The 16,372-nt window shown below is 63.5% G+C and overlaps 1 protein-coding gene across 4 annotated transcripts in view; it reads left to right on the forward strand.

Annotated features, from left to right (window-relative positions):
- The first annotated feature begins 329 nt into the window (after positions 1 to 329).
- CACNA1B (calcium voltage-gated channel subunit alpha1 B) overlaps positions 330 to 16,372 on the forward strand; it is a 211,157-nt gene continuing 195,114 nt past the window's right edge. For 3 of the 4 annotated variants that reach the window (XM_071217146.1, XM_058302829.1, XM_071217147.1), the window contains exons 1-2: positions 1,587 to 1,687; positions 5,995 to 6,134. In XM_071217146.1, the coding sequence (XP_071073247.1) occupies positions 1,595 to 1,687; positions 5,995 to 6,134 (233 nt within the window). In that variant the 5' untranslated portion in view covers positions 1,587 to 1,594. Of the gene's footprint in view, positions 614 to 1,581; positions 1,688 to 5,994; positions 6,135 to 16,372 lie in introns of those variants that run through there. The other variant, XM_058302830.1, reaches the window with a different exon arrangement.

A 16,372-nucleotide genomic window follows, 5' to 3' on the forward strand; every position in this document is an offset into this window, starting at 1 on the left:
GAGCGCAGCCGCGAGGGCCGGGGTCCCAGGGCGCAGCCCCAGGGCGGGCAGCGCGGCCCGCGGCGGGGGCGGCGGGCCCGGCCGGGGGGGCGGGGCGGGCACCGATTGGCCGGGCGCCGCCACGTGACCGGCCCCTTATAGGCGCGGCGCGGGCCGCGGGCTCGGGTGCGGCGGCGGCGCGGGCATCGGCGCGGCGCGGGGCGAGGTCCGGGTGCGGCTCCGGGGCGGCTCCGGGCGGCTCCCGCTCCGAGAGCTCCGCGCGCCCCGCGCCCTCCGTGCCGGGGCCGCCGCCCGGGGGATGCGCGCTGCGCCCGGCGCGCCGGGGAGCCATGGTCCGCTTCGGGGACGAGCTGGGCGGCCGCTATGGGGGCGCCGGCGGCGGGGAGCGGGTCCGGGGCGGCGGGGCCGGCGGGGCGGGCGGCCCGGGCGCGGGGGGCCTGCAGCCCGGCCAGCGGGTCCTGTACAAGCAGTCGATCGCGCAGCGCGCGCGGACCATGGCGCTGTACAACCCCATCCCGGTCAAGCAGAACTGCTTCACCGTCAACCGCTCGCTCTTCGTCTTCAGCGAGGACAACGTCGTCCGCAAATACGCCAAGCGCATCACCGAGTGGCCATATCCTGCCGGGTCGTGCGGGGCGCGGGCCGGGGAGCGGGCGCGGCGTCCGGCGTCCGCGCCCCGCCGGGCCTGGGAGGGGCGGCCTGCGCGGAGGGGCCGGGGCCGCGGGGGCGGCCAGTGGCCATCTTTTCCTGGGGCGGGAGGAGGGTGCGACCCGGGCGAGGTGCCCCGGAGACCGGCGGGGAGGGGGCGGGGCGGGGCGGGTCTCGGGGGCCTCCCCTCCGTGCGCCGCGTGTGCACGAGTGCGCGTGTGTGGGTGAGCGGCGTGTGTGCGGGTCGGCGCGGGCGTGGGGTGGACGCTGGGCGGGCCCGCACGGCTCCCGCGCTGGCCCCTTCCTCTCTCGGCCAGGGGCAGCTTGGCCTGCGCCGCCGAGCCGGGCCAGCCCGGAGGGCGCCCGAGGGCGAATTCGTGTCTGTGTAGGTGTGCGTCCACGTGTGGCCGCGAGCCCGTGCGCGTGCCTGGCTGCAAGTGTGTGTGTGCAGACGGATCTAGCGTGAGCACAGCGCTGCGCGTGCGTTGGTCTGTGCGTGCGCGCGTGTGACTCCGTACATGTGTGCTCACGTGCCTGTGCAGGTACGCGTGGATACGTGTGCCTTCTAGGTGGGAGTGTGCGCCTGCGCCTGGTTCTCCCCCGGGCCCGACCCGGGGGCGTGCGGGTCCCCTCGCCTCGGAGCGCGAGCGCCCGCCGAGCCCGGGAGGCGCTGTCCGCGGTGCTGACGGCCGCCCGGGCTGCCGAGGGGCTGGCGGCCGCCACTGCAGAGGCCGCACCTCGCGGCGGTCCCGGCGGCGGGGGCGGGGGCCGGGGAGCCCGGCCCTGGTCCGCGGGAGGGGGTGGGCTCCACGCCTGGCCCGTCTCGGCCCCTGCGGAGGGCCCTGCCCGGCTGCTGCGCCGCCTCTGCCGGCTCCGCGGCCCTCGGCTCCGCCCGCGTCCCTGGCGCTTCCCGCCGCTCCTTAACCCACGCACTCCGTTCGAGTACATGATCTTGGCCACCATCATCGCCAACTGTATCGTGCTGGCCCTGGAGCAGCACCTCCCCGACGGGGACAAGACGCCCATGTCCGAGCGACTGGTGAGTGCCGGCGGCGGGAGGCGGTGGGGTGGCCGCAGGCCGTTGGCCGGGCAGTCTGGCAAGCGTCCTTCTCCTTCAGCTGTCAGGGAGGACAGAACTCTAGCTGTCCACACGTCCCTCAAGGTGCCGGGCGGTGGGGAAGGGTGGCCCGAGAGGCCACAGCAGCTTCTGGCTTGCCCACCTGTGCCATCCCTTCTTCCAAACAGGCCCGTCCAGTCCCCGGTTAGGTTAGATCCAAACATCTGAGTTCCAGACCTGGGCGGGGGCAGTGGTGACGGCCTCTGCAGCTCTGGCTCCGGGGACCCTCACCTTCTCCTCAAGGGTCGTCTTCTGTGGCCCTGAAGCTTTCTCCCCAAACATCCTGAATCCCTCTGTCCCCTCCGAGAGCTCTGAAGGCTCGGGGTGCCAGGGCCAGGTAAGGGGGTCAGGAGCGGGCAGAGCAGCGCCGGAGGGCTGGGTCCAGGGCAGAGGAAAGGCAGGCTTTCGGGCTTCTCTCTGCTGACCCGGGTCCCCTGGGCTGGGTTCGGTGTGTGCGCCTAGAGGATCGAGAGATGGCGGATGCTCAGAGCAGGGAGAAGGAAAAGCAAGTCGGGAACTCTGGAGAGAATGGTGGAGCTGCCCAGCCTCTCCAACCTTCTGTTTCCCTAACTTCAAACTGAGATAAGGAATAACGAGGGGCCGTGCTTTCGTGGTGGGCGGCAGGAGCAGGCAAGGCTGCCCTCGAAGTGCTTCCATTGGGCGGTGGCCCGAGAAGGCAGAGAAATGGACAAAGGGGGCGGGGAGGTTTCAGCAGCAGCCATTTCTTGAAGGCAAGGTGGGGTTCAGGTAGCGGGGAGTCGAGAAGAGGTAAAGTGGGGGGAGAGCCCAGCCCCTAGGGAGATGGGCCCGGACGGGAGCCGCAGTTCCTGCCTCGGCTCTGCCTGCCCCACCGCTGAGCTGAGCGTCCACTCTGGAGGGCAGCATGAGAGCGGACACAGGCAGGGAGCTGTGCAGCAAGCACTGGACATGGGCGGCCTCGAACGCCAGGCCCCGGGGCGTGGCCATATCCCAGGGCAGGGGCCGAGGGAAACAGGTGGGGGCCAGTGTGGGCCAGGCTGACCTGTCCTGGCTGTGTGGTGTGTGAGTGGGGGCAGCTGGGGGCCCAGCCCGGCCCGGGCTCCTGCCCTGGAGGTGCAGACATTGTGTTGGGTGAAGGGGGGCTTCCCGGGGCTGGGGGCTGAATGGCTGCCAGTTGGCAGGGAGCTGTTGAGACCAGGGGTGGGAGGAGGGCAGGGACAGGGCAGGGGTCAGGCCTCGGGGCTGGGGCTGCTGCAGAGAACAGGGTGCCAGGGCTGTGGCGGAGGGCGGGTGGGGGCAGCCTCGCGGCTGTTCACTGGCCCTGCCTCTTGCCACCCACCCTGTCTCGTGCCTGCACACCCACTGCCTCCCTCCCCCAGCTGTGCACAGATTGAGGGTGGGCCTGAGGTGGGCAGAGCTGTGGGCGAAGGTCTGGCTGGAGTCCCACCCACCTGCTGGCTCTGGCCATTCTGTCCCTGGGGTCCTGGCCAGACACCTCCCTCTGATCCAGAAGCTTCTGTGTGGACATGTGCCTGCTGGGACCCAGCTGCTGTGCCTGGAGAGGGGACCCTTGCAGCGAGCTAGACCAGAAGCCTGGAGCAGGGAGAGTGTGTTCCCGAGTCCACACTGGGGCTCGGTGGCCGGAGGGAGTGCTGGCCGTTGGAGCCCTCGGGCCTGAGGGCAGGCTCAGGGCAGGACAGGGGGGTCTGGGCTGGGGGCTGTAGCTGGTGAGATGGGGGGCCTTGGAGGGCCTTCTGAAGTTGCACTGTGGGGGGGCGGGAGGCATCTGCTGCCTGTCCGGAGAGCCCAGTGTGGGCGGGGCCCGCGGGAGCTGGCCGGCTGCCGAGCCCCCCGATCCCCTCGCTGTCGTCAGGGCCTCTCTTCCCTCAGCACCCCTGCCTCTTCAGGCAGGTGTTCTCGTGCCCACCCCCTGCCCAGCGCCCTCCCAGCCTCTCCCTCACTCGGCGGGCTCCTTGGGGCTCGCCTGCCGCCCGCCCAGGTGAGCTCCATCCCAGCACCCAGGGCCTGCCCTGCTCAGCTGAGGCCACGCAGGGCCGGGGAGGGGTGCTGGGATCTGCTTGCTTGAGTCCTTCGTTCGTGCTGTTAGCTCCACCTGGAATTCCTTGCCTCAAAACCCAGCCCGAGGCCCCCCAGGCCCTGCCCTGGCCTGAGTTGTGTGTGCTGGTCCCTTGCCTCGTGCCTGCCACCCACCAGCCAGCTTGGCCCCTGAGCCCCAGGCTTCTGCCTTCCCATCAAGGTTTACACGGTCCGATTGTCCCGAAGGTGTGCAGTGAGTGGGCAAATGGGTCCTGGTCGCAGGAGGAAGCCAGGGCTTTCCCCAGGCTGCGTCTGGTGTGTGTTACGGCTCTGCCCCTAACTAGCTGTGTGTCTCTAGGCCAGTGACTTGACCTCTCTGTGCTTCCATTCCTTATCTTTAGAAGGGAACTAGGCAGCTCTTACCCCATAGGGTTACTGAAAGGTCCCAACTTGATATAGAAAAGACAGACATTACAAGTGCCCGGCAAATACCAGCAGCAGCTGCATCCCATAAACCCACTGTAGGGACTGTTTTTCCATTTTTTGATTGTGGTAATGTGGATACACATATATATAACATAAACTTTGACATTTAGTCATTTTTAAGTGTACAGTTCAGTGGAGTTAATTACATTTAAAATGTTTTTACCATCAGCACCATCCTTTAGCAAAACTTTTTCTTTGCCCAAATGGAAACTGCACCCATCAAGCATGACCTTCCTCTGCTTTGTCTCCATGAATTTGCTTTAGATATTTCATAGCAGTGAAGTCATACAATATTTGTCATTTTGTGTCTGACTTATTTACTCAGTGTGACGTTTTCAAGTGTCACATGCATCAGAACATCACTCCTTTTCATGGCTGAATAATATTTCATTTGTGTATGCCACACCTTGTTTATCCGCTCACCTGGTGGTGAGCACGTGTCCACCTTTGCGACAGATTGATGTTGTTTTCGCTGTTGTGAAATGATGCCGCTCCGAACATTGGAAAACAACTCCCTGCTTTCAATTCTTTTGGGTGTATAGCTAGGAGCAGAACTGACGGTTCATCTAATAGTTCTATGTTTAACTTTCTGAGGAACCACCATATTGTTTTCCACAGTGGCTGTATCATTTTATATTCCCACCAACAATGTATAAGGATTCTGATTTCTTTGCATCCTTGCTAATATTTGTTATTTTCCTTTTTTTTTTTAATAGTAGCCATTCTACTGGTGTGAAGTGGTATCTCATTGTGTTTTTGATTTGCATCTCCCTAATGGCTTATGATTGAGCATCTTTTTGTGTGTTTTTTGGGCCATATTTTATATCTTTAGAGAAATGTTTATTCAAGTCTATTGCTCATTTTTAAATTGGGTTGTTTGTCTTTTTGTTGTTGTTAGGTGTTCTTTATGCATTTTGGATATTAAATCCTTATTAAGTATATGATTTGCAAATATTTTCTCCTGTAGCTTGTCTTTTCACTTTCTTGGTAATGCCCTTTATGTACAAAAGTTTTAAATTCTGATGAAGTACAACTGATCTATTTTTCCTTTTTTTGCTTGGGCTTTTGGTGTTCATATCTAAGAGTCTGTTTCCCAGTTCAAGGTCCTGTAGATTTTCCTCTATGTTTTCTTCTAAGAGGTTTATGTTTTTAATGCTTATATTTAGGCGATTGACAAATTTTGAGTTAATTTTTGTGTATGGTATGAGATAGGGGTCCAGTTTCATTCTTTTGCATGTGGATATCCAGTTTTCCCAGTACTGTTGGTTGAAGGGTCTGTTTGTCAATGTCCGTTAGCCGTAAATGTGAAGGTTTACCTCTGGACTCTCAGTTTACGCCATTGATCCATAGCTGTCCTTTTGCCAGTTCCACACTGATTTGATTATTGTGACTTTGTAGTAAGTCTTGGAATTGGGAAGTGTGAACCTTCCAGCTTTGTTCTTCTTTTTCAAGATGGTTTTGGCTGTCCAGGTCCCGTGGGTTTCCATATCAACTTGAGTGATTAGCTTTTCCATTTCTGTAGAACAACAGGGTGTGGACTGGCCGCTCTGCGGTGGGCAGAGGAGGGACTGTCAGTGCCTGCGGGCAGTGGTGGTGTTAGGGGAGCCGCAGAGGGCAGGCTGGTGGGAAAGGGCCTCGGGGAAGTCTGCGGGGCAGGGCGGGCGGCTCCCTGCCTGGGCAGGGCCGCCCTGGGAGGCCCGTGCAAGCCCACCCCGTGCTGCCCACAGGATGACACGGAGCCGTACTTCATCGGGATTTTCTGCTTCGAGGCGGGCATCAAGATCGTCGCTCTGGGCTTCGTCTTCCACAAGGGCTCATACCTGCGCAACGGCTGGAACGTCATGGACTTCGTGGTGGTGCTGACGGGGTAGGTGGCGTCTGTGCTTGTGGGCAGGGCACCCCGAGCGGAACTGGGTAGCCAGTGTGTGCTGGGCGCCCCCCAGCAGGGGCCGGACCCACGTCTGCTCTGTGAGCAGGTGGATAGAGCCACAGCCAGGGACTCTTCTTCCCGGGAGGGGCCCACGCTGCATCCTTGATTGGAGGCTGGCCTTGCCACAATCTGCCTTGGGTTGAGGTTTGTGTGCAGAGGGTGGGGGCGGCTTGAGCTGGACAGCGGTGGGCCACGGGGGCTCCCAGGGCTGGTTGACCTCGGCCGTGCCATGGGGTCTGGGACAGGCACTGTCTCGCTGCTGGAGGACTTGTCCGGTGTCGTCCTCCTCAGCCTCCTGTCGAGGCTGCTTGCGCTGCGTGTTCTCCCAGTTTGCCACTCAAGAAAGCGCTCAACAAACGTGTCTCACTGCCCCTGCTTTCCTCCTCAGAGCGGACTCTAATGACCAGGCCGTGGCCCCCAGGCTGCGCAGGAGGCTGGACAGTCATGGGGATGGTGGGGGGCTGAGCCAGGTGGAGCACGAGCCCGAGCCCCTCGGCTGGCGCTGGCAGTGCCTGGGCCCTGCCTCTTGCCCGGCCCAGTGCTGCTGCAGGACCTGTTCGGCCCAGTGCTGCTGCAGGACCTGTTGGCATAACCCGGGCCCCAAGGCCTTCCGGAAGCCATGCTGCAGTCTCATGGTCCAGGGGAGGACTCGGGCCGGGGAGCGGCAGCATGGCTCAGCCCAGGAGGGCACCAGCCCCAGCATCGGGATAGTCCTCCAAGGGGGGTCCGGCCTGTGACCTCCAGGGTCTCAACACGTACAGGGCGGCTCGAGGGGGTGGCCGAGGGCAGAGGAGGAGTCCACCTTGGACGCCTCCCTGCTGGTGGGGGCTCCGCAGGCCTGGGGCTCGGGGCTGCTCCCACCCTGTGCTTCGACCCCAGAGCGAGGTTCATGGGGCCCCCTGGGCTGGGCTCGACCGTTTACAGCCCCGCTTCTCCTGCCGTCCAGTCCTGGCCTGTGGCACCAGCCTGCCGTGGCCTGGAGGTGGACTCCGTGGCCTTTCTCAGCCGCCCTCTGGTGGGGCCTGGACCCTGGCCTTGGGCGGTGCAGCGGGCAATGCCGCAGGCTGGTCTGGCGGCGGTGGGGTGTCCCCTGACCCGCGGTGGGAACGGGGGTGAGCACGGGTGGAAAGCCCTCGGGGGCTCCGGGGGGGACGTGGCCCCACTAATGATGCCTTGTGGGGCCTGGGCGAGCTGCTGGCGTGGTGTGGCCCCTTGGCGCCAGGGCTCTCTTGGTGCCGTGGGCACCGCCCGTGGTGCCGGGAGAGCCCTTGCTGTTTACCTCGCACGCTCCCTCCTGACGCGTGCCCCTGAGGACAGGCGTGCGCCGTGTTGTTCAGAGAGTCCCCAGAGCCCGCGTGGGGCGGGCGGAGCGACAGCTGCTGAAGCTTCGCCGTTGGTGGGTGCACCGTGCAGCACTGGGTGCTGGGGCGCGAGCGGGGAGGATCACACCGCCCCTGCAGCCCGTGCTGGCCTCGGGTCCAGGGGCACAGCTCCCTGTCCTGGGGCCCCAGCCAGAGGCCCGAGGTCCTGACATCCCCAATCCCACCCTGCCCACCTCCCTGGGCCCTGGAGACCCTCCTCGTGCCATCTTAGCCCCCTCTTCCTCCACATCTCCTTTCCTTCCTCTCTTGGCTTCTGCCCTTCCTCTCTCCTCGGACTCTCTCTCTCTCTGTCTCTCTGTCCCTCTCTGTCTCTGTCTGTCCCTCTCCATCTCTCTGTCTCTCTGTCTCTCTGTTTCCCTGTCTCTGTCCCTCTCCATCTCTCTCTCTGTCTCTCTGTCTCTCTCTGTCTCTGTCTCCCTGTCTCTGTCCCTCTCTGTCTCTATCGGTGCCTCTCTGTCTCTCTGTCTCTCTCCATCTCTCTGTCTCTCTCTGTCTCCCTGTCTCTGTCCCTCTCTGTCCCCTCTCTCTCTCTGTCTCTCTCTCTCTGTCCTTCTCCGTCTCTGTCTCTCCCTGTTTGCTCTGCTCTCTTCTGCATCTCCCCTGCCTTATTCTGTGTGTCTCCATCCCTCTGCCTCCCAGCCCCTTGCCTCCACATTTCCTTCCCTCTCCGTGCCCGTTTCTCCATGTCCTTCTGTTTCTCCCTCTCCCACTCTTCCTCCACTGTTCTCTCCTGCATCTCCCGGGGGTGGAGCTCCCGGTCTGTGCCTGCAGGTGGAGGCGGGGCACTACCTGGTGGTTTCCAGGCTCAGGCTCTCTCCCCAGGGCAGTGGGCTTGGGGTTGAGGCTGCGTTTGCCTCCCTGGGGCTCGTGCACAGGCTCAGGGCCTCACAGGGGAGCGCAGCTCAGGGGACACGGAACCTGTGTGTGTACAGGCGGGCATGCCTGCCGAGTGCCTGTCCCACACGTGTGTGTGAGCACATGTGTACACATGTGTGCCTTGAGTCTGAGCACACATGTGCGTGCCGGAGAGGTTGGGTGGGCCCTGCCCTGGGGTGAGTGGGCGCCAGGGGCAGGTGGTAGGCATGGGGGCTTTCGTTCCTGGCTGTTCAGTTAGGGCTATTTGCCTGGTGCCTGGTGAGCCGGCTCTCCCCTGGCGGTTGTGGGGGTCCGTCTGCCGCTGAGATGGGTGGGGGTGGTGGGAGCCCTGCCTTTCACCCTGGCCTCTGGTGCCTGGGGGCGGGGCCCACGCCCTTCTCCGGGCTCTTGGGGGACTCGTTTGTGGACCTGCCTTTGGTGGGCACCAGCAGCTCTGGCTGTGGGGCGCTGGAGGGGGCACTGGAGGGGTCGCTGGAGGGGGCGCGGGAGGGGGCGCTGGGAGGGGGCGCGGGAGGGCGCACTGGAGGGGGCGCCGGAGGGGTCGCTGGAGGGCGCACTGGAGGGGGCGCCGGAGGGGGCGCGGAAGGGCCTGTGCAAGGGGCTCTGGCTGTGAGGCGCTGGAGGGGGCACTGGAGGGGGCGCTGGGAGGGGGCGCGGGAGGGGGCGCGGGAGGGGGCGCTGGAGGGGGCGCGGGAGGGGGCGCGGGAGGGGGCGCGGGAGGGGGCGCTGGAGGGGGCGCGGGAGGGGGCGCGGGAGGGGGCGCGGGAGGGGGCGCGGGAGGGCCTGTGCAAGGGGCTTCTGAGGCCCCAGGGCTGCGAGGGTGCCTGCCTGAGTGGACCCGCCTGGCCCTGGGCCCGCATGGACCCTTGGTTGGGACCCTTGTTCCTCAGGGAGGGCTGCAGAGGTGACAGCTGTGGGTGACCACCCAGGAGTCCCCAGTGCATTCCCGAGCTGGGGAGGGGCACGTGGCAGGGGCCCCTGAGCTTGACCCAGCTCGTCGTCAGGAGACTTCTGTGTGGGCTTGATGTTTGTCCAGCGGCCACAGGGTTTGGGCTGAGCTGCTTCCCCCAGGGTTCAGTTAGGGGTGCAGGGCGTTACCTCTGTCAGGGCTGTGAGGTGCACTCTGGAGACCCTCGGACCGAGGAGGAAGGCGGTGCCGGGGCAGGGGCAAGGCAGGCCAGAGCCGAGTGTCCTGCTGCCGCCCCTCGTGGGCCACGCCGTGCTCACATGCCACTTGGGCTGCCCTGCTCCTGGGGTGCTCTTCTCCCACCCATTCGTTAACTCACCATTTGTCCAAGTGGTCGGGAACGCGCCCGGCCCCCAGCCCTGCTCTATCATCCCCGCACCCGTTTGGGTCTAGCAGCTGTTTATTGCTTGAAGACAGGGCAGGTCTTTCCTGTCTGTCCACTGCTGTGTCCAGTGAGGGGTGCAAGGGGCGGTGACTTGGAGCAGCCCGAAGGACGAGGGGCACAGCCTGGCCAGAGGCTCCGAGGTGGAGATGTTGGCGAGCTGTGGTCTCACGCCTGGGAGCGGACGAGGTCAGTGAGACGGCAGGTGTGGAAGGGCCACGAGGGCCGAGGGGAGCGTTTCCCGAAGAACAAGCACTCTCTGTTGAAGGGGCCCCAGAAGTGAGGCGCCGTGTTCAGTAGCCTAGGAGTCGGGGACCATCACAGGCGTGGGCTGGCCCTGTGAGGGGCTGGGGTCTGCGGGAATGGCTTCAGTGGCAATAGGAGGAGGGGCTTGATGGCATGTGCCCTCAGGCAATTCTTGTCCCTTTTAGGGAGCTTTTAGGGAATTTGCAGCAAAGCAGGGTAGAGAAAGGTGGGGAGAGATGGATGGTGGGGGAGATGGGAAGTGGGGGGAGATGGACAGTAGGGGGAGATGGGAAGTGGGGGGAGATGGACAGTGAGGAGAGATGGAAAGTGGGGGGAGATGAACAGTAGGGGGAGATGGACGGTGGGGAGAGATGGACAGTGGGGGGAGATGGACAGTGGGGGGAGATGGATGGTGGGGGGAGATGGAAAGTGGGGGAGATGGACAGTGAGGAGAGGTGGGAAGTGGGGGGAGATGGGAGGTGGGGGAGATGGGAGGTGGGGGGAGATGGATGGTGGGGAGAGGTGGGAATGGGGGGAGATGGGAGGTGGGGGAGATGGGAGGTGGGGGGAGAGGAACAGTGGGGGGAGATGGGAGGTGGGGGAGGTGGATGGTGGGGGAGATGGGAATGGGGGAGATGAACAGTAGGGGGAGATGGGTGGTGGGAGAGATGGGCGGTGGGGGAGATGGGCTGTGGGGGAGATGGGAATGGGGGGAGATGAACAGTGGGGGAGATGGGCGGTGGGGGAGGTAGGTGGTCAAGAAGCTCTGTGCAGCTGGGGGCTTGCAGCCTGTGTGCAGACTTCCAGGCCTGAGAGTGGGTGATGTGGCCTGAGAGGGCAACCCTGGATGGTGTCCTGGGTAGAGGAGGAGGATGGGACCCAGGCCCTGCAGGGCCCAGGGAGGGCAGGAGGACTGCAGGGCGTCTGTGGCCAGGAAGCGGGGGCATCAGCTGAGAGCCAGGGGTGGGGCCAGGAAGCGGGGGCATCAGCCGAGAGCCAGGGGTGGGGCCAGGAAGCGGGGGCATCAGCCGAGAGCCAGGGGTGAGGTGCAGGGAGAGCAGAGGAAGAGGCGGAGGTGGAGGTGGGCTCCCACGGCCTGCCTGCCCTCGCCCCTCTGTCCCTCTGCCCGCTTCATCCCTCCACTTGTTCCTTCCAGAGCCTTCTGCTGAGCTCACCCGCTGCCTTCCAGTGTCCGTGGTTGTGGTCGTTGCCAGGACACAGACCCTGCAGTGACCAGGCGGGCGGAGGTCGCCTTTCTGTGGTGGAGACAGTGTGCGTGTGTGTGTGTGTGTGTGTGTGTACCAGGCCATGTGCATGCAGGAGGGAGGGGAGCAGGGCAGGTTGGGGTGGGTGGAAGCGGCCCTTGAGCAGGTGGAAGTGGGTCAGGGCAGTGGGTGAGGATGTGGAACCGGCGCCCCCGAAGGCCTTCAGGCCTGAGCCCCCACCTCTGCAGACTGGCCCCCACCCGTGCCCCCCCACCTCTGCCTGGTCCCGCTCGGCCCTGCCCCTAAGGGGTCGACTGCACCCCTGGGGGTCAGGGTCAAGGCAGAGTGCCCAGAGCTCGGCCCCCCATGGTCCTTGGAGACAGCAGGGAAGCGCGTCCCAGCTCAGACAGGCGTCTCCCGGGGCATTTCCAACCACAGCTTCTTGTTTTACTCCAAATTAAACTGGGATTTTGTTCCAGGGTGTGTAATTAGAGCTCACGGTCTCCCTTCCCTGGGCGCACTGGGCTAGGAGGGACGATGTCTTTCGTGGAGCCCAGAGGCCACGTTCGCTTGCCGTGGCTGCTCCCACATGGCCACGGTGAATGTGCAGCCTCCTGTCCTTTCGGGCTGGGAAGGGTGACAGGAGAGCTGGGGAGGCCAGGCCCAGCTGAGAGCCAGCCACAGCAGGCTCCACGGAGCTTGTCTGGACCCGGGGTCCACTGGGCACGAGGGTGGGTGACAGGATGGCTGCACCCTGCCCGAGTGCAAGGAGACCAGGGACCCACAGGAGGGTGGCCAGTGTCCCGTGTCTGAGCGTGGGCTCTGGGCTAGGGTCACAGTCGGTGACCTACTGTGCGCCCCTCCCCACCGAGCCAAGGGGCTTTCCAGTAGCTCCTGGACTTGCAGCAGAGGGTGTCTCGGACACTTGGTCCTGTTGGGGCTTCCTGAGGGGTCTCGACTCCTGGCCAGGCTGGGGCTTACTGAGGCCTTGGAGCAGAGGGGGCGTGCACCCCCCCCCAGGTTAGAAATGGCCTTTGCAGCCGTGAGGCCTTGCCGCTGGGACAGTGTGGAGTGGACTGGTTGCTGGGGGGTGGGCTGTCCCGGGGCTGTTAGCGTCTAAGTTGGGCTTCCTCTAGGCAGCCCCTCGCATCCTTGTTCCTCCCGGGGCAGTGAACGCACCAAGCTCACGCCACCCATGTGCTGGAGGAGGAGCTGTCCAGCCTGGAGGACAGGGGTGGGACTCAGAGGGGGCTCTGCTGGAGGGGGGCTGGGAGGGGCCAGAGACCGAGCCCCAGGGCCCAGGGCCGCCCTGGATGACGTGGGCTTCCCAGGGGACACCGGTGGGGGGCGAGGCTTCAGCTGGATGCAGAGAAACCTTTCTGCCCTGTGCGGAGGCCAGGCTGCGTGTCCCTGAGCTGGCCTGGGGTCCTGGGCAGGGGACCTTGTTTGCATTCGTTGGTCCTAGTAACAGTTTGGGCCCCTAATGTGTTCCCTGGGCTTGCTGGGTCCGATGGACCCACCAAGTTTGTGCACTGCGAGCCGCTGAGTCCTCCAGCCCCCCAGTGTCCTCTCTGACCACACCCGGGGGGGTTGGAGGCATCCTGGCTTGGTCCAGGGTCTGGGTAGTACTGGGAGGGTGGAGAGGCGGGGAATCCACCGGGCCTGGGTCTCTGGGCCTGTGGGCGGGGCCTGGGTCTGCAGGGCCTCGTGGGTGGGGCCTGGGTCCCTGGGCCTGTGGGCGGGGCCTGGGTCTGCAGGGCCTCGTGGGTGGGGCCTGGGTCCCTGGGCCTCATGGGCAGGGCCTGGGTCTCTGGGCCTGTGGGCGGGGCCTGGGTCTGCAGGGCCTCGTGGGTGGGGCCTGGGTCCCTGGGCCTGTGGGCGGGGCCTGGGTCTGCAGGGCCTCGTGGGTGGGGCCTGGGTCCCTGGGCCTCATGGGCAGGGCCTGGGTCTCTGGGCCTGTGGGCGGGGCCTGGGTCTGCAGGGCCTCGTGGGTGGGGCCTGGGTCCCTGGGCCTGTGGGCGGGGCCTGGGTCTGCAGGGCCTCGTGGGTGGGGCCTGGGTCCCTGGGCCTCATGGGCAGGGCCTGGGTCTCTGGGCCTGTGGGCGGGGCCTGGGTCTGCAGGGCCTCGTGGGTGGGGCCTGGGTCCCTGGGCCTGTGGGCGGGGCCTGGGCCTGCAGGGCCTCGTGGGCGGGGCATGGGTCCCTGGGCCTCGTGGGTGGGGCCTGGGCCTCTGGACCTTGTGGGTGGAACAGGGTAAGGCCTTTGGGTTTCGTTCTGGCCGAGCTGGGGGTGCCTGGGAGGCTGTCCCCCCAGCCTGCATGGGCGGGTGGGGGGCGGGCACCGTGGCCTGGAACCTGGCCCTGCCGCTTCCTCTCCCCCTGCCCTGCTGACCAGCCCAGTTCCGGCTGGTGGGTGGGTGTGGGATCGAGAGCGCAGGCACCTGGGCGGGGACACAGTGTGGGGGTGGACGGGGCAGCCCGGGCCAGCGGTCTGCCCGGTGCCTGAGTGGCTGGCGGGTAGAAGAGGCCTGAACCAGGGCTCTGGGCTGGCCCTGAGCCAGTTGGTGGCCGTGGCAGGGTGGGAGCTGGCCCTCAGTTAGAGGGCGCTTGGCAAGCTGCCCCAGCTCGCACCCGCCCCTGTAGCTGGGTTTTGCCGGGGCCTCCGTTTAGAAGGAGCTTTAACAGAAAAGCCTGTTTCTTTCCGAAAGCCCCTGGAGTGGGCATGGCACGACGCTATCCATCCAGGGTGGTGGGAGTCGGCCAGGCCAGGCCGGGAGGCTCTCCTGGGCAGGGCCTGAGTGGGGGTCCGCCCCTGAGGGGAGGGCCTGCTCCTGCGGTGGTGGGCCTGCGTGGGTGGAGGGGAGGGGCTCTCAGGGCCCTTCCCCACCCCCGTTTCGCGGGAGCCTGCCGAGTGCAAGTTCACGCTGAGCAGAATGGCTGCTAATGGCTTCTGGTGTTAAGAGACCTGGAGCTGTGAAGAGCTGGTGGGGGGCGGCTGCAGGGGTGGGGCTCCCGCGCGGCGGAGCGGGGCACTGTCCGCAGGGACCGCCCAGGCCTGCCGATCTCACCCACAGCCACCTCCCTCCCCACCGTGTCCCTCCTGCTCGGCCAGTGGGCCTTGAAAGGCGGTCCTTGGACCCCGAGCCCCTCCGAACGAGACCTCGCCAGACCCCCCACGCTGCCCCTGCCCACAAAGCCAGAGCTGACCAAACCCCAGGGCTACCAGTGATTGGGGAGCAAGTGGTGGCGGGGCTCCCAGCCGGTGGGCGTGCACCTGCCCTGAGTTGCAGCACCCAGCGCCTCCCCCCCGGGTGGGCCATCCTGGCCCCGTCTCTGACAGCCCAGAAGCCCAGGATCCTCCCAGCCTGCCCGAGAGAGCCTCTGACCGCAGGAAGTCAGCGTTCTCCTCTTCCCCTCGTAATTGCCTGATCAATACGGGGCGGGCAGAGTGGAACAAAGGCAGGCGGTTCCCACGCCAGCCGGCAGCCTTTGGGGTGCAGCCCAGGGGAGGCCATGCCCTGGAGAGGCTGAGAGAATTGGTGAGAAGCGAGAGCCGTGCTTTCTTGGGGTTTCTGTTCTGATACGAGAACCCTGCCACAGGCAGGGAAGTAGAGGCTGCTCTCAACACCCTTCCCCCTTTGAAGCTTTTATTTTGAGATTGAAGCTCCACCTACAGTTATAAGAAATAGTGCAGACAGCCCATGTACCTTTTTCCCAGTTTCCCCAACGAAAACCTGGTTAAAAACTCTAGTGCCTGACCCCAGCCGGGGGCTCAGTGACAGGAGGTCAGGGCAGCCCTCACTCAGGACCCCTCCTGGTGCCCTTTCCCAGCCACCCACCATCCCCCGCCCCTGGGAACGCCAACCTGGTCTCCATTCCTGGAATTTCGTCATTTCCCGGGTTCTGTGGATGGAGTCACACAGCGGGCCTTCTGGAGTGGCTTCTTTCGCTCAGCATAGTTCTTGGAAATTCGTCCAGGTTGTTGTGTGCATTGATAGTTGGGTCCCTTCAGTGGCCAAGGATGGTCCGTGGTCTGGATGGACCATGGTTTGTTTAGCCATTCATCCATTGAAGGACATCAGGGTTGTTTCCAGTTTTGGGCTAGTACAGGTAAAGCTGCTGTCCACATTTGTGTACAGGTTTTTGCAGGAACATGTCACCATTTCTCCAGGAGTGCAGTTGCTGGGTTGTAGTTGCATGCTCAGTTTTTTAAGGAATCAAAACTTTTCTACACGGGTACACCATTTTACCTCTGCCCGTGCAGTGTATGAGAGAGCCCTGTCCCCACAAACATTTGGTGCTCTCACTGTTTAGTTTTTGCCACTGTGAAGGTGTGCAGTGGGATCTCAGTGGGTTTGATCTGCATTTCCCTAATGGGTAATGGCGTTGAGTGTCTGTCTTCTGTGTGTCTTCTTGAGTGAAATGTCTCTTCTTATTTGACCCATGTTCTGTTCCTTTTTTTTAAAAAAATATTTATTTGTTTATTTCTCTACCCCGCCCCGCCCCAGTTGTCTGTTATCTGTGTCTTTTTGCTGTGTGGTCGTCTTTGTCCGCTTCTGTTGTTGTCAGTGGCATGGGAATCTGTGTTTCTTTTGTTGTGTCATCTTGTTGTGTCAGCTCTCCGTGTGGGCGGTGGCATTCTTAGGCAGGCTGCACTTTGTTTTGCGCTGGGCGGCTCTCCTTATGGGGCGCACTCCTTGCGCGTGGGGCTCCCCTACGCGGGGACACCCCTGCGTGGCAGGGCACTCCTTGCGTGCATCAGCACTGCGCATGGGCCAGCTCCACACGGGTCAAGGAGGCTGGGGGTTTGAACTGCAAACCTCCCATGTGGTAGGCGGACGCTCTAACCACTGGACCAAGTCCGCTTCCCATCCATGTTCTATTCTGATCGTTGTTTTTTACTGTTGAATTTTGAGACTTCTTTGTATATACCTAGATACTAGTGTATTGTTGAGAATGTGGTTTGTAGATAAGTTCTCCTAGTCGGTAGCTTCTGTTTTCATCTGCTTCACATTGTCTCTCACAGAACAAACCATTTTAATTTTGATGAAATCCAGTTTATCAACTTTTCCTTTTATGATCAGATTTTGGTGTCAAGGATAAGAACCTTTTGCCTAG

The sequence above is a fragment of the Dasypus novemcinctus genome, chromosome 8 (genome assembly GCF_030445035.2).
Source record: "Dasypus novemcinctus isolate mDasNov1 chromosome 8, mDasNov1.1.hap2, whole genome shotgun sequence".
NCBI classification, from domain to species: Eukaryota; Metazoa; Chordata; class Mammalia; order Cingulata; family Dasypodidae; genus Dasypus; species Dasypus novemcinctus.